Here is an 18,153-nt window from a genome sequence, read left to right as displayed (position 1 = left end):
CTGCTTGCAGCATAAACAGTCATCTCTCCTGAGGAGGAGTGGGAGACAGTACAGTACTGTGAAAAGAGCAATAGACTGGGAGTCAGCTCTGATTTACAATCCAGGATCTGCCACTATGTAACCTTGTACATAAAAGTTACTAATCCTTTCCTAGTTCCTGGCGTACGCTTAATTTTCCTTGTCTTTGAAATAAGGAGACTGTATATTGCTAAGGTCCATTTTAGTTCTGATACCAAGGAAACCCACAGAAAGGTACTCCTTTAATATATGGGATTGTCTGTAGCTTGTCCTTGAACTTTATTCTAAGGAATTCTTCTTATACTTTGTATTTAACTTGGAAATAATCTGGGAAAATGACTATTTTCCTTTCTATACATACATGAACACTGCATTTGGATCAAAGTAAATTCCATGCATGAGGCATATAGAATAAATGTGAAATGTGCTTACTTTATAGGTGAAACTGCCGATACAATTATGGCCCTGCGTTATTGTAAGGATCGCCGAGCTCTAACGGTTGGTATTACAAACACAGTGGGGAGTTCCATATCCAGGGAGACTGACTGTGGTGTGCATATCAATGCAGGGCCTGAAATTGGTGTGGCAAGCACAAAGGTAATTTCTGTTCATTCCAGCTTGTGTAGCTTTCTTCGGTATCATTTTCCAATAAATCAAAGACTAGGACAAGACAAGGCATCCTAAATGTTTGATATACCAATTTGTGTTAACAATTGCCATCATTAACACACTTAACTTTTACACCTTGAGAACTGGATATTACTTGAATACCCCTTTTTTGGAGACCATGTTATATTAGTAGAAAAAACTGAACTAGGAGATTGCAAAGTCTAGATTCTCATTCTAGCTCTGTCATATAACTTCAGGCAAGTCAATTCTCCTGTCTAGGAAAGTTTTTCCTCATCTGTAAAATGGATATGATATGCGATTTGTTTACCTCATAGGGTAGTTTTAAAGACAAAATTAGGATAATATGTGTGAAAGCACTTAACTATAAATCACTATACAAATGTGAGGTGGTATTACTATTATCTACAGGCTTATACCAGTCAGTTCATCTCCTTAGTAATGTTTGGCCTGATGATGTCTGAAGATCGAATTTCCTTGCAAAGCAGGAGACAAGAAATCATCAATGGACTGAGATGTTTACCTGGTATGTTAGTTACATTTAAAACATGAAAACATTTCCAGTCATATTTGGGGAACAACTTTGAAAATCAGACTTTTAGACATAGACAGCTAGTGGGAATATGGGAAGGTTTGCTGGTATAACCCCATGGTGAGCATGTTATCTGATTTACCTCCCAGCTCCAGCTCTGGTCACGTGCAGCTAGAACTAGGCTCCCATTCAGACCACTCCAGTAGAGCTGTGCCCAAATATAGAATAGGGATAAGGCAAGATATGGACAGAGGGTGAGGGCTTTCTCCCCTTTCCATTATAAGGTAAGAGGAAATGGGTTTATTTTAAAATATAATCCCCTTTAGGTGAAAACTACACTTGAAACAAAAAACTGAGGTCATCTTTGATTTCTTTACAATTTCAAATGTATCATAACTTTTCATTAGCAACATTTATAGAAATATAAATAATAGTGTTTCCTTTTTGTCTGCACACTCTAGAGATGATTAAAGAAGTTTTGTCTTTGGATGAGAAGATCCACGACTTGGCCCTTGAACTTTATAAGCAAAGATCCCTTTTGGTGATGGGGCGTGGGTATAACTATGCTACCTGCCTGGAAGGAGCTTTGGTAGGTCTTTTTGGTTCTGGGTCTTTTTCTTCCTCTAAGCATACAGAGCTTTCAGCACGATGCATTGTGCCATTCTATATTTACTGAGTGGCTGTCCTAATGACTCCTTTGGGGTTTTCTGGTGTCTAAAGTGTTAAGGCAACTACTGTTGATAAAAATGCAAATCCCTCCATGCCTCCTCACCCTCAGATCACTGCTTTGGAACTGGAAGAGACCCCAGAGGTCTTCTAGGCCAACCCTCTCATTTGATATCATCTGTTAAAAATTCTCCAAATACTTAACTGGGCTAGTAAATGATAAACGCATGTTCAACGAGTACTTGGGACTATTGTGTGCCATAGTTCTCAGCACATGCTGTGGGACTGTGTGGGGAAACTCTGGGCATTTCTTATCCACAGAGTGGGGGAAAACTTGGCGAAATAAGATGGTGGATCGTTCTGGTGCTACTAACCCAAAGTCGCCATTCTGCAGGAAATAACCAAAAGTAGGAGTCATGAGGCAGAGTATCATGACTTCTGTGTTCAGCCTTGGCTGAAAGACAAAGGATAACCTTAGATACACACAGCCACTAAATGTATATGTTATAGCATTAAATGATGAATCAAGGTGCCTGCAGAGACACAGATACAGGGCTATAAGATCTTAGATTGTAATATTGCCCTCATACAGGCAAGCAATGGATATATACATATAATCTAAGAACATATAAATTAGAGATATCAGTCAATAAGCATTTATTATGCACCTACTATATGTCAGGTACTATGCTATGTGATTATACACAAATTATGTATCTGGATTAATACTTTGTTGGTATTCTTAATGGTAATACTCCAAAGCTGAATGCAAAGCTTCCATGCCTTCTTACCTTAGGATCATTGATTTGGAACTGGAAGAGACCCCAGAGGTCCTCTAGTCCAACCCCTTCATTTGATAGATGAGGAAACTGAGGCAAAAGGGTTAAATGATTTACTCAAGATCACAGAGGTAATAAGTAGCATGATTGTTAATCTTGGGTTTCCAAAAATCCTCCATAAAGGATTTGTCCAACCTGGAGGCTGCCTTCCTTGGGTTATTTATCATCTCAAAAGTGTTAATACAGCACTTGGGAGATCAAAATGTCATTTCTCATTCCTTTTGTTTGTTTGTTTCTTTTGGTGAGGCAATTGGGGTTAAGTTACTTGCCTAGAGTCACACAGCTAGTGTCAAAGTCTTGAGGCCAGATTTGAATTCAGGTCCTCCTGACTCTAGGGCCAGTGAGTGCTCTATCCACTATGCCACCTAGCTGCCCCTTATTTCTCATTCCTAGTACATGACTGACTCACTTCCTTTTCCTATTGGACATGTTCTTAATTTTATGCCATTTATCAGGTGCTCAAGATCTCTAGGTAAAAATACCAAAGTGTAGGCATACGTACTATGTGTCTTTCCATCACCCCTTAGGTCACTTGTAATTTTAATCCATCTAAGATTACTACATGATGTTTTGCCACTTCGTATCACTGGGAGAATATCGATGTTAAAGAGATTGGTTTTTGCATCATTGAGCAGTTTGGGATCATTGAAAGCATGACACAGTTTCTCAAATGCCCTAAATCAAGTGATGCAGCCTGATTTTTTCACCTCCTGCTCAGTTTTGAGAGCTGCTTATTGTCTATCTACAAATGCCTGTCCTAAATCAGTACTGATGGACTATCTATCCACCTGCATTTCATTGTTTATACAATATGCATTATTCTTACACTTAGTTTTTTTTCACTGTGAATGGTTCAACTAATTTTTTGTGCATTACTTTGTATTTCACTTAGGGGAGAGTACTGTTCCAGAGTTCAGTGCAGTTAATACAATAGTATCTGTGCATTTGCACTTACTATCAATAGAATCTTTTTTGTTTAGACCCTTTTGGTCACTAGGTGATGCAGTGGGTAGAGCACCAGGCCCAGAGTCAGGAAGAGTCATCTTAATGAGTTCAAATCTGGCCTCAGACACTACTAGATGTGTGACTCTGAGCAAATCACTTAACCCTGTTTGTCTCAGTTTCTTCATCTGTAAAATAAACCGGAGAAGGAAATGGCAAACCACTCCAGTATCTTTGCCAAGAAAACCCCAAATGGGGTCATGAAGAGTCAGACACAACTGAAAGGGCTGAACAGCAACAATTAGACCCTGTACAAGACATCTTCCATTATGCTAACAACCCCTTTAGGTTAACATTTGTCTCCTTGTTTTGTATTTCACTAGATAATATTCAACGGATCATTGAAAAAAGTTAACTAGGTAGTTTTATCTGTCAATCTCATGTAATTTTCACATTCATGGTCACCTTGTTTGAAGAGAACTTTCAAGACTGAATTTTATTCTTATATTTTTTAACTCAAGGAACAGTAGCTATGGTAGGATCCAATGACATCTCAGACAGCTGTGTGACATTCTGCTGAGTTTCAATATGATCTCCTTATGTTTTGTGGCTACATTCAATTTTACCTAGACATGGCTAATGAATGTGGTGAGCTCTAGCAATTCATCCATAAAAGTCTGCCTGTTCCCCCCTCATATTTAGATCCAAGCTACCCTCAATACATGCACAGACCAGTCACATAAAGATTTTTTAAATAAGAAAACATATTTAAGTTGACAGCTGAAGTTGCATGACCATAGAATCACTACTATTCTCTTTAATGTAAGGGTGGTGAGAAGAGCAGTATCTCTTCTTTTTAAAGTATCTTAAAATTTTGTCCTTGAGTGTCTTTAAGATTATAGGTTTTTGCTTATGTTTGGTCAGGTCTAGCCTCTCTTCCCAACTTCATCTTCCTAAGTGCCATTGCCATTTCCTTACGAGCTTGTACTCTGAGTCAGAATCTCTTTGGCTGTCATGCCTTTCTGCTTGGCAAGGAGATTGTATTTGCTGACTGAAGTGGATTAATTCCTGTTTTGCTTCCTAAATGTGGTGATTATTTTTTATCAGTTAAACTTTTCTTAGAAATGACAAAGGGGGAAGAAAAGGGAATAAGCATTTATATAGCACCTACTATGTGCCAGGCACTGCGCTGAGTAGTTTTTACAAATGTTACCTCATTTGATCCTCACAACAACCGTGAGGTAGGTGCTACAATGATCCCCATTTTACAGTTGAAGAAACAGACAGATAGAGGTTAAGTGACTTGCCCAGGCCACACAACTCTTAAGTATCTGAGACCAGATTTGAACTCAAGGATTCCTGACTCCAGGCCTGTATATACTGTACCACCAGCTACCTCTAATAGATAGAATCAATATTTCTCTTCTATCCATTTCTCATTTTTCAATGCCAAGTATGTGTTTAAATGCATCTTATTGGAGCGACTATATTCGAGTATCCAGTGTTATCTTCTTATTATCCTTCTAATTTGTTGTTTACTGTGGCCTACCTCTAATCCATCAATGATTTTATAGCTGATTCCGAAATAATCATGTGTGACTCTAAGTCACTTAACTCTGACTCAGTTTCTTCATCTGTAAAATGAGCTAGAGAATGAAATGGCAAACCACTCCAGTATCTTTGCCACGAAAACCCCAAGAGTCAGATGTATCTGAAAGGACTGACTAATAACAATTAGATCCCGTACAAGCCATCTTCCATTATGTTAACAACCCCCTTAGGTTAACATTTGTCTCCTTGTTTTGTATTTCACTAGATAATATTCAACAAATCATTGAAAAAAGTTAACTACATAGTTTTATCTGTTGATCTCATGTAATTTTCACATTCGTGGTCTATCATTTTCTATCCTTATAAAGACATTATTTTTTATGTAATACGGTATACAAAATATAAAGATATGTCTTTATAAAGATATGAAATTCTATATAATATGGTACATACAATTTTCATTGCCTTCTGGCTTTGAAAAAAAATATTCATGACATACAGATATGAGGCTTCTGAGTAATCTAGGTCTTTGACATCCTCCATTTCTTGATCTCAGACCATGTTTTTTCAGCCTATTTTTTGCCACTTTTCCCAGTGCTCACTTTCACACTGAACCTAGAGAACTAGAATATCTGTTGGCTGAGTTTGCAGGATCTTATTAAATTCTTTATAGAATTTCTCAAAAAATCTTTTGCAACAAATGTTGACATGTAAGTAGCAATTATCTTCCCTGTTATCTGTTTGCACATTTGCCTTGCACCCAAGACAACATGATTGAGTGTCCCATAAACTGTATTTCTTATTACCTCTGGGTACATTGTGAAATCAACTTGATGCCTCTTCAAATTCACCTAAGATGAACTTGGCTTCAGATCATCTTCTTTAGATCATAGGCATTTCTGCTTTTTCCCTAAGCAAATCATTATCCTGCTTCTCTGTCTGTCTTTTCCAGCTAAGACATCTCATCTTTCTTAGACTTACCCAGTTATGTTTCTGAATACCAAGAAGAATTCTGAAACCAAGAAGACTAACTCTCCCTTTGCTTCTAGCAATAAACTTCCTCTAATCACCTGAAGTTTCTTGCTCTTACAGCTACAATTTGTAAAAATTTTCCCTTTTATCTCTAAAAAGTCATCCAGAATCATTTCCTTCCCTCCTACCTCATCCCACCCAGTTGTTTGACTACTTTTGTACGGCTGAGTTTCCTGATTTATAGCTCAATTTTCCCTAGAACTATCTTTAAAACCCTTCTCTACGTACCTTAAAGTTATAGAATCCAATTTGAAACAGTTCCCCATGCCTAGAGTGTCCTCCCTCCCTATCTGTCTTTCAGAATCCTTATTTTCCTTCAAAATACAACTCACATGCTGTCACCCTAACTGGAAGTATCTTCTTTAGATTTTCTAAAGCAATATATGTACATTTCTCCTTTGTTTTCATCACTCCCTCTCTTGTACTGTACTTATATGGAATGTAACCTCCACAAGGGCATGGACTGCGTTCATTTTTTAAAAAATTTTTCCCCAGAACATAGCACCATGCTTTGTTCTAGTTGAGAGTTAATAAATGTCTGTTGATTAAATTGAACAAAAATTGGAATAGAATTTTCACTTTTTTATTCAATATAGTTAACCTTGCTTGAAATAAATAAATAGTAATAACTTTTAACAAAGTTATTAATTTGGGTCTTGTTGTGGCTCTTTAATAAAGAATAATCATTTATTGCATCCTACACATTTACAGGAAGTATGTTTAGGCAGGAATATTAAATGAAAAGACTTCTGGGAAGGTGGCAAAGTGAGAGGTTATTAGGGACCCTGGCTCCTCATGATTGCTATCAAAAGTAACAATAGAAATTCCAGTTAGACAAATACAGAGACTTCAGAGGAATATAGGATTCCTGTGAAGTGTTAATGCCATATATCAAAATTAAAGGGTATATAGCTCTATTCTGTTAACAATCAATAAATTAACTTTTTTCAGGAAATGGACTTTGTAAGGTGGCTATTTGAGTGTTTATTGGGAAGTGTCTTTTTGTCTGGAAAGAAGAAAGGAAGGCACCAAGTACACGAGATAGCATTTTTAAGTTTAGATGAGAAGGAGTGGAGAGATACTATGATAATAGGGAGGAATAGAGAATCAAATGAGGGTTTTTAAAGAATGAAGTAGAATAAGGACATTGGTAGGCAGCAGGGAGGAAGCCATTCATTTGAGAGAGATTAAATCATAGAGAGTGATGGCGAGAGTTTGTTGAAGATGAAAAGGCACAGGTAGAGATCTCAAGGCATGAGATGACCTCATCATCAGAGATTGCAGTGAAGGAGGAAATAGTAGGGACTGATGTCAGGGGGATATATAATGATGAGAAGGCAAGGAGAAGGAGCTCTCAGTGAATGGCTTCAATTTGGGGGGCAGAGTATGAAATGAGGAGCTCAGCTGAAGAGGGAGTGCCATGAGAGGCAAAAAGAAAGGAGAAAAGGTTTGGAACAGCCACTATGGTCAATGGGATGGAGATTCAACTCTCTATTAGGAAGAGTAGAAGTATTGTTTGCTGCAGTGAGGGCCCAGTTGAGATTATGTGACATAAACTTGTAGTGAGCCTAATTAACCCAGTTTTGTTACTTCTTCCAGCTCAGTTAGCAGCATGTGAATAAAAGCAAAGGAGGCCAACAGTAGATGTAATCCCAATATTGGGACTTAGTAAGGCCTGGTTGGGCAGCTAAGTGGCGCAGTGGATATAGCCCCAGGTCTGAAGTCAGGAAGATAAATCTTCCTGAGTTCAAATCTGGCCTCAGAAGCTTACTAGTTGTGTGACCCTGGGCAAGTCACTTAACCTTGTTCGCCTCACTTTTCTCATCTGCAAAATGACTTGGAGAAGGAAATGGCAAACTACTTCTAGTATTTGCCAAGAAAACCACAATGGAATCACAAAGAGTAGGACACAATTGAACAAAAACAAGGTATAATCAATAAGACAAGAGGGCAAGGAATTTGAGAATAGTCAATAGCGTAGAGTCAAAATGGTTCACCAAGGAATCAAGATTAGGAAGGGAGGACAGTATAGGTAGTGTAGGGGTGATAGCTTAGGAAAGTACTAAGGGGTGGAAGAACTGGAGGTCATAATGAGGATAAAGATTAAGGATCATAAGGCATAGAGACAGATGAAATGATAAAAGATTATGATCAGATAAAGGGATTTTGGTGTTAATGAACATGAATAAAGTGCTGGGCCTGGAGTCAGAAGACTTCAAATCCAACCTCAGATACTTACTAGCTGTGTACACAATACAAGTCACTTAACCTCTGTTTGCCTCAGTTTCCTCAATTGTAAAATGGAGAATACCTGCCTCACAGGGTTGTTGTGAGACTCAAATGAGATAATATTTATGAAAAGCAACACGGTGCCTAACACATAGTAGGTATTATATAAACACTTATTTGGTTCCCCCTGGATGTGGGATATTTATGTCTGATGGTAAGATCAAAAGTATGACCATCTCTGTGTGTGACTAAGATAGAGTGGAGGAATAGGTTATGAGAATTGAGTAGACTGACCAACTGGGAAACTGTAGGAGCTAGGCTTCAATGCAGTCCTCAAGTCTTGCCTCTTTTGTTCTTTGTTCCTAAACCATATATTTTTTTTTAGTTTTTGACAAAGTACATTTATTTATGTTAAAGACATTAGAAAGCTTAGAAATCAATGGATTTTTCCTTAATATATTAAAAAATATCTATTAAAGCCCAAGAATTAGCATTATTTGAAGTGGAGTCCCTGATTAGAACATCAGTGGGAGGAAAAAAACTACTTAGCTGTATGGAAAATAGTAAATACAAGAATTACAGAGGAAAAGTTTTGCAACCTTGGTGTCATCCTTGCCCTCTCACTCTTGCTTACCCCACATATCTAATCAGTTGCCAAATCTTATTGTTTTATATCTTCACAACATCTTCTCTGTTATTTGTATCTATCCCTTCTCTCTACCCATGGTCTTCATCACCTTTTACTTGGACTATTGCAGTAACCTTCTAACCAGTCTCTTTGCTCAAGTCTCTCCCCACTGCAGTCTGTCCTCCCCTGAGGGGCTAAGGTTGCTTTTCTAAAGCATGGGTCTCACTTAATTAGCTCCGTGCTCATTGAGCTCTTTGTTACTTCCAAGATCAAATATAAGCTCTTTTTTTTGACACGTAAAACTTTTCTGATCCTGGGCCCTTCATAAGCCTCCAGTCTCCTTACACATTATTATCTGCTAAACCATATTTATTTTCCAACATATTTTTAACTGTCCTCAACTACTCTCATCTTTGCATTAAAGTCACTCAGTATCATAGTATATGTTGATTTTATTTCAGAGGCTCTTAAGTTCTTAATAGAATTTCTCTACCTTTTCACCTTCTCCAACAGACATTGGTACGTAAGCTACAATTATTTTCATGGTGGTCTTTATTATATAAATTGTGTACCTGGTTCTGCTCACTTCTCCTGCATCAATCCATACAAGTCTTCCCAGGTTTCTCTAAAAAACATCCCATCTATCATTTCTTACAGCATAGTACTATTCTTTTACATTCCTATACCATAATTGGTTCAGCTATTCCCTGATTGATGAGTATTCCCCCTTCATTGACATTGTTCTTTGCCATCAAAAAAGCAATAAAATATAAGGTATTTGTGCGTATAGATATTCTTCCTCTTTTGTTGTCTTTGGTTTATAGACCACTAGTAGTAGTATCACTGGGTCAAAGGGTTTGCACAGTTTAGCAACTCTAGAGGCGTAGTTCCAAATTGCTTTCCATAATGATTGTGCTAATTCACAGTCCCATGATAGCGTATCAATGTACTCATTTTTTTCACCATTCCTCTAACATTTGCAATTTTCTGGTTTTTGGTCAACTTTGCCAATCTGGATGAGAATGAGGTGGTACCACAGACTAGCATTAATTTGCATTTCTCAAGTTGTTAGTGATTTGGAGCTTTTCTTCATAAGGCTATTGATAGCTTGGATCTCTTCCTTAGAAAGTACCTTTTGGAGTTTGAATGCAGATCAAAGCATACTATTTGCTCTTTTTTTTTCTTCTATTTTGTTTCCTCTTTCTTGTGGTTCCTCCTATTGGTTCTAATTCTTTCTTACAAAATGACTAATGTGAAAATATGTTTAATAGGAATGTATATGTAGAGCCTATATCAGATTGCACACCATCTTAGGAAGTGAGAGGGAGAAAAATTTAAAACTCAAAAGCTTATGGAAGTGATTGTTGAAAACTAAAAATAAATTAATAAAAAAAACCAAATGCCACTAGCAGGCTGGCACCAACTTTAAAAGTTTTCAGAAAATTACATTCCTACCAGTTTTAAATCTTGGTTTAAAAAAATACTCTTGCCTTCCCAGATTTCACAACATTTCTTTTGTCTCACTATTGAAGTAATTGTTCAATTTAATAAATGTGAATTTGAGTCTCAAAAAAAAAGAAAACTGCTTTTGGATATTTTTGACCATTTATCAATTAAGAAATGCTTCTCATGCTTATAAATTTGAATCAATTCCTTTATATATCTTGGAAATGTGGAATGTGGACCCTATCTGAGGAATTTGCTGCAAATATTTTTCCCATTGATCTGTTTCCCTTTAAATTTTTGCCAAATTGGTTTTGTTTCTGCAAAAACTTTTAAATGTTACATAATAAAAATTGTCCATTTGATTGTCACTCTCTCCCTTATTTGGTTATGAACTCTTCAACTCTAGCAGTCTAAAAAGCAGTTTCTTCTTGCTTCTCTCATATGTCACATTTTCATTTGAGAAGACCTTTGCATATGATCTATGGACTTTCTGAAGTGCTTCTTATGTACCAATGCTTCAGTTGTCTGCATGTTCAAGGAAGCTACTATGTTAATTACATGAGTTTCCTGTTTAATGATTTAATCTATTTTACCTAACCACTAATCTAAACATTTATTAACTATTTCTAAAAGGAGAATTTGAGGAATGTTTTCTAATACACTCTAACCAAATGACCCAACATTATTGTAACTAAAAATAAAATTGTATATACTTTCAATTGATTAATAAAAAACAATAACAGGAGGTTAGAAGTGGAATGAAAACAATTACATTCTACAAAGGGAAATTTGCTTTATGGAAATGAGGTGGGGTTGTCTAAAGTAGCAATGTGTTACACTAATCTGAGATAATAGTACATTGTTTTAAATTATTGGTGTCTCTAGCAAAGGAAGTATTTGACAAATGGCTAATTGAAATATATTCATTTTTCTTTTATATTCACTTACTAGAAAATAAAAGAGATCACATATATGCACTCAGAAGGCATCTTAGCAGGAGAGCTGAAACATGGACCCTTGGCCCTAATAGATAAGCACATGCCAGTTATCATGGTCATCATGAAAGATCCTTGCTTCACTAAATGTCAGAATGCCCTGCAGCAGGTCACTGCTCGCCAGGTAACTGCAAATTCTACTAAAAACTAGGTTTATATTCGTTCTTTACTTCACATGGGAACATGAGCCTTGTTAATGTTTTCTCTGATCATTTGCTTTGAAATGGGCTGCAGTGAGCCATCTACACACTCTCCCTAATCCTCTATATTGGAATAACAGCATACATTTGGGGAATAACTGGCTAGGGGTGAGGATGCAATATGTCAGGGTCATAGAATAGTATAGTCTGCTGAAATGTGGCACTGTAATGTGGTTTTGTAAATAATTATACAGTCTGCTGATAACTCATGAACAATTTTACCAGTTTAGGACACACAAGATGAAACATTGGCTCGGTGTGGGGAATTTCCCCTGTATATGTCTCAGTTTTGGAAACTTGGGTGAAGCCAGAAAAGAGATTATATTGAACAGAGAAAAAAAAAAAAAGCCAAACCACAAAATTTCCATAGACATAAAAGCAATAGAAAGGTTAGAGTTTAGCAAGTAAATATGAGTCTTGTAGAAAGATGCATGGATTTTGAGTGAGAAAATTAGAACTGGTTTCAGGATCTGGTTCAAATCCCAGCTCTCCTGTTTGCTGCTTGCGTGCCTCCAAACAAGTCCTTTCTCTGAGCCACAGAATCCTTTTCTGTAAAATGAGGGGTAAGAAGGGGGGGCATAAAGAAAGGTGGGAAGCCCAGTGAGGAATTAAATATGTCAATGAATGACATTTTGAGGATGTGTCAGGAAAGATAGGAAATTGAAACCCAAGAATTTCCTACCCATTGGAAGACGTCTGATCACCTTACCCATAAATAGAACCACAGGAAAAAACTCAGTGACAGCTACACCAAACTTAACTCAAAAGAAATTGAATGGAAGGAAGGAAAAAAGGAGGGAGAAAGGATGGAATGAAGAATATTAAGTGCTTACTATGTGCCAACTACTATGTTACTCTCTGGGAATACAAATATGAAAGCAGTCCCTGCCCTCAAGAAACTTACATTCTAATGAGAGAAACAACACACAAAAGGAAACTACATTCTATGTTCAGGGTGTCTGCTTTTTGATAACATTTGTATTTGTTTTAGGGTCGACCGATTATATTGTGTTCAAAGGATGATACAGAGAGCTCAAAGTATGCATATAAAACTATTGAACTGCCACATACAGTCGATTGTCTCCAAGGAGTCTTGAGTGTTATTCCTTTACAACTCCTTTCATTCCACCTGGCTGTTCTCAGAGGATATGATGTAAGTCTAATCTATTCTTAGATTTCCCAATTAGGGCAGTGAGGATGAGGGCACTTGTTAATGCCTTTCTCTTCAGATGGAGAGGAAATGAGCTACTTATAAGAGTGATGCAGTGGTTCTATTAAAATTACTGCATTCAACTTGAATGAAAAAGCTCTTCTCTGGTTTTTCAAAGACACTTTTGGCATAGAAATCTATATAGTAATGGATTCTAAGTACCTATACTTTAGGAGATGAGTCGTGTTCTGCAAATAGAAAGACTATGTAGTTGATAATCTTTTGCTAAGCAACATTTGTGGTATTAGCCAGAATTTCATTTGCTTTTGAATTATAGATTACAGGAGGAGATTATTAATTCCATAATATTCTGACATGCTAATATGTAGAGTAGATTGCTGTAATATGTTGTACACTGAGATCCTGTAATTTCTCGTTCTAGGTGGACTTTCCTAGAAATCTGGCTAAATCTGTAACTGTGGAATAAGAACATGAGATTTGGGGAAGATACGTCTGCCACCCAAGTATTGCAAAGCTCTACAAACTCAAAAGGCTTGTAGGTTACATGCCTGTCAATAGAATGAGAAGATAAACTGGAAAGAGAATGTTTTCTAGAGTACAATGTTTAATTGCAGCTTTAAAAGCTCTCAATGTGCCTTGTACCCAAGTGCTTTTGCTTTTAGCAAATACTGTTTCTAGATGTCCTGGAATTGCCAAAGGAGAAGGAAAATCATTGTTTACATATGGTATACAGGATGAACTTTTCTACTACTGTGCAATATATATATATATGTATGTATGTATACAGCTCTCTTCAGAGTAACTGTGAACATTTTTTTTAGCCAACATTTTAGTTTTAAAAGACAAAATATTTATAACTACAGTTGTATAGCTTCTAAGTTATTTTTTTAGTATGTTGCTTGTCTGTAGCATTGGTAATGCCCAGCCTGTAAATCCCGAATGTACACCAGGGCTTTGTCTGTTTAGGACCCCAATCTACTACAGGTGTAATTCACAACATAGCTTTGAATGGAAAAGTGTCACTTTGCTTCCTTTCTTACTTTCTTGACCTAGATCTCTAACACTTCTTACACCATTGCAAAGCCCTCATATCTTTGGTAATTCTTTGGCAATTTCCCTCTCACCTATGATCGAATTTTCTTAAGTTCTCAAACTTCAGTCTTATCTAACAATAGCTCTCCTAAAGCCAAAACAATGTTTTGGGTCATTAAAACTGCTTGACATTAAGGAGGATAATTTCAAGCAGGCTACCTTGATCTCTATTTATGAGTGTACAATTAAATTACTATGCAATAAAAATAAAGATATTGCAATTTTTTTCTTGTGTAGTCTTTTACCCGGTTCCTTTCATGCCTTTAAAATAATGAGTGCATCTAGCATCTCTGGGAGCTGGATAAGGACCCCTTCCCCAGGGACCTCTCTAATAAAGTGTTACTCTTGGATTGTGGATACTCCTAACATAAAAATGCGAAATTCCTTCAGCTTTATAATTTACATAAAACTGATTCTGCAGATGTAAGGCCTCACCTGAGTATGGGCATTACAGCATGGTGGAGCAGTCTGGATTGGCCAGCTATTTTGTCGCCAGGGGAAAACAAATCCAACCATTTCTCTACATCTCTATGTTAGCTCTTCAAACATCTAGACAACTGCCATGGCTGCGTGATTTTTCAAAATACTTTAAATCAAGTTGTTTTGCTAGTAGGAATGATAATTGAGGTTATCTCCAATCTGTTACATTGGGAATGAACATTAGGTGAACAGGAACACAGGAGCTCTAGCAGTGTTATCAAAAGCTCTTATGGTGCAGTAGAAAAAAAGACTGATCCTGGGTCCTACCTAACCCAGCTCTGACACTTACCAATGATGGGATATTGAATAAGTCATCTAATGTCTCTGATCCTCTGAACAGATGGAGAACTCTCACCCTGCCTAGGTCAGGTTATGAGGCTGAAATGAAATGATGCATATGAAAGCACTTTGTAAACTACAAAATGTTATCTACATTGAAAACATTATTATTTAACCCAAGTCCTACCAATCACTTTGCTTCATAACTGTGCCACTGGGAGATGGATGGATGGATGAGAGACATTATTATATATCGGTGTTTACTGAATAGCTACAGCATTCAATGAGGGCTGAAAGAACTGAGGCATTATAAGATCCATGTCTTTTCCTTATTCCAGTCATGTAGCACAGGTCCAATAAACAGGCAAAAGAGTGTAGCTGTTATCAAATGGGACTATCAAAAAAGAACAATAACTGGGTTAAATGGAATTCTAGAAATAATTTTTGCTCTAAAAAAAAGTCATATAAAGAATAAGTATATGCAATGGAGAGAGAGATTCCCTATAGATCTTCCAAGTGTTCCTTTTTGTGGATATTATGCTGACTGCATTAAGCTCCAGAACATTATAGGGCCTCCTAGACAAGATCCATGATTACTCAAGGCGAGTAATACTAACATGGGAAAAACCAAAGGTATAAAAAATACCTGTTATTCAAATCATGACAAGCAGTTGGATGGCCAGTTCATTGAATCACCATATCAGTAGTACACATATCTGGAACAAGCACTGAAAATGGACAGTAAATTGAACCCTCAATTGAATAATTCAAATCAGTAAACATTAAGTACCTACTATGTGCCAGGCACTGCTCTAAGTACTAGGGATACAGATAAGAAAAAAGAAAGTCCCTGCCCTCGAGCTTACAATGCGGTAGAGAAAGACAACACACAAAAGGAAGTTGGAAAAGGTGGGGGAGACACCAAGGGATACTCTGCTTGGGGGCATATTGTGCTGTGGAGTTGGAACCAAGCAACGCTGTAGATATAGAGTGAGCTGGAAAGGCCAAATGCTGCCCTCTATAAAGGAAAGCATTGGGAGGAATTGAGTGCTTCCCCCACCCCAGTCCCCTAATCAGAGGTGGGAGAAGAGGCTGGGGGAGGAGGGAAGGAGTTGAGTTAATAGCATGATGAGATTTGGAGTGATCAGCTTATCCTAAGAGGAGCATCTTGCTCCCTTGGATTGAAACCAAGCAGAAAAGTGGAATAAGAGGAAGGGGGCAAGCTGATGTAATTTAGAAAATGATACAATGCCTTGAATGCTCCCAAGCTGTTCCCTGGCTCAAAAAGAAATATCTTTATAACAAATATATGTTCCATCTGACAATGCTGCATGTTTGTGAATCTTTGAACATTTCAATCCCAAAGTTGCAGGTGACCCAAAAGGCAATGAAGAAATGCATGGTGAGTACAAGTTGGTTTGGCTACAGCCTATTTCCATTAATGACACAAGAAGTAGTGTAACAGACATCATCAAATAAATGTATGACTGGGAAAGGAAGTAGGTAGGCTGGTTATGACGAGAAAGGGATAATAGATGGGCAGGCCAAGTGCTCAATTGATAATCACAAGATATAAAAAAGGCCCAGAAGAAGAAAGCCAAGAAAGCCTCATGCGTTTTGGTAGGCTCTTCAGTGAATGATCGACGGGAAAACAAGGACAAAAATGGAAGTACATGGTAGCTTGTAATCTGCACCACTAGAGGAAACATCTATGTTAATGAGACCACCAATACACTGAAATACATATTTATTCAACATACTATATTAAAAAAAAGAATTAAGCATTTTGCTGTTCCATACTTCAGAAGCCCAATACCCTCAATCAAGGAACCGAAGGATACCTGGGAAAATAATCTCATAAAAGCACATATCAAAATGCCAATGCCCTAAACTCTTCTTGGGATTCTAGGTGAATTCAAGTTCCCTATCAACACAGCAAACACCAATCTGTCTCTGATTTCACTGGTTCTCTAATCCTGGTCATCACTGCCTCAGATGCAAGTGGGATGCACTCATATTACCTTTTCCTGTACCCTCATTCCTGTTGTAAACAATTCTACTCTTCCTTGTAACCAATCCTGGACAGTTCATCCTTCATTGAATCCATTACATCATGCCCTTTGGAACCCCTGTTCTTGTCACAAAAACAAAAACTCTCCCTAACAGCCTCTAACTTCTCAAACATTAATTTTACTTCTTCACTTTAAATGAAAACTGATCATTCCCCAAGATGTAGCCTTCTCCAATGGAAGCTACTCCTTACACTATCTCTGACTTTCAAGGCCAAGTAGAAGGTAGATGTACTCATTTCTTCCCCTTCTCTTATTTCTCTTCTTTTCTCTCTTTTGAGGTATAATAATTTCTCAAAAAGACCTCCTTTTTCAATACCCATGTAGTTCATTTATAGCATTCTCTGCTCATACTAATTGTTTTCCTCTGAATATCTGATTCATTCTCAATTTCCTCAATAACTTCAGTACCTAGAGCTTCCATTCTTCCATCCCACCTTAATTCTGCTATCATCTTCAGGGATGTCAGTAAGCATGTTGTTGACAACATCACTACCTTCTTAATCTCATCTCCAGTGATCACTCCATTCTATTTGAACTACACACCTACATGGTGGCACTTTGGACTTCACTAAATCACAAAATTGCACATCCTCAGATCCAGCCTCAAAGTCATCTTCAGTGCTTCATTCACTGACACACTCACACACACACACACACACACACACACACACACCCCATCCAATCAGTTGCCAAGTATTACCAGTTCCACTGCTTTAGATCTCTGATATCTGTTCACTTCTCTCTACTTACACTACCACCATTCAGTCTCTCCCCTGTACAACTCACTCTCTTCACAGTAGCCAGAAAGATATTCTTGAAGCATAGGAGTCCAGCTCACAACAGCCAGAAAGCAGCAGCAAAAACTCCTGATTATCAGCCATAAACTTCCTGTATTTTTATGCCCAGCACAAACATGCAGAGTGCCCACACACTGTAGGTGCTTAATCAATGCTTGCTGATTGATCCAGAGCTTGAAATTTCACTTTCTGATCACAACTGCCTAACCTTTCACTACTCTTACTTCTTACATTTCACCTTCATTTAACACTCATCGTAAGGGAGAATAAGCATAGTTAACTGAGCAAATCTTCTTCTCTTAGTCTATCTCCCTCACCCTGGCTTCCCTGGCTTCCATAAACTAGCCGTAATCACATGATCTACTATTTGCATGTTTCACTACCTTCTAACCTAGAATCCTTTGCCCCCAAGACCCTCCACCATTCTCCAACTTCAAATCAATATTCCCAGGTAGCCTACACAATCCACTAAGGCTTACCCTACCTGTGCCCTTGATCCCATTCCCTTCCCTCCCCCCAGGGACTTGTCCAGGTAGTTATCCCTTCTCTCTAGAGCA

The 18,153-nt window shown here is 37.6% G+C and overlaps 1 protein-coding gene across 1 annotated transcript in view; it reads left to right on the top strand.

Annotated features, from left to right (window-relative positions):
* The window catches only part of GFPT2 (glutamine-fructose-6-phosphate transaminase 2), a 60,798-nt gene extending 46,638 nt beyond the window's left edge, over nt 1–14,160 (top strand). Inside the window, exons 14-19 of the mRNA XM_027867160.1 lie at nt 458–615; nt 1,057–1,171; nt 1,639–1,766; nt 11,462–11,629; nt 12,697–12,858; nt 13,298–14,160. Coding sequence (XP_027722961.1) covers nt 458–615; nt 1,057–1,171; nt 1,639–1,766; nt 11,462–11,629; nt 12,697–12,858; nt 13,298–13,342 — 776 coding nt within the window. The 3' untranslated portion in view covers nt 13,343–14,160. The remainder of the gene's footprint in view (nt 1–457; nt 616–1,056; nt 1,172–1,638; nt 1,767–11,461; nt 11,630–12,696; nt 12,859–13,297) is intronic.
* Nucleotides 14,161–18,153: the final 3,993 nt, after the last annotated feature.

This window comes from Vombatus ursinus, unplaced genomic scaffold, assembly GCF_900497805.2.
Source record: "Vombatus ursinus unplaced genomic scaffold, bare-nosed wombat genome assembly UNPS02014785.1, whole genome shotgun sequence".
Lineage (NCBI taxonomy): Eukaryota > Metazoa > Chordata > Mammalia > Diprotodontia > Vombatidae > Vombatus > Vombatus ursinus.
The sequence above is the reverse complement of the archived record's forward strand: the minus strand, read 5'-3'. Positions and strand labels throughout refer to the sequence as shown.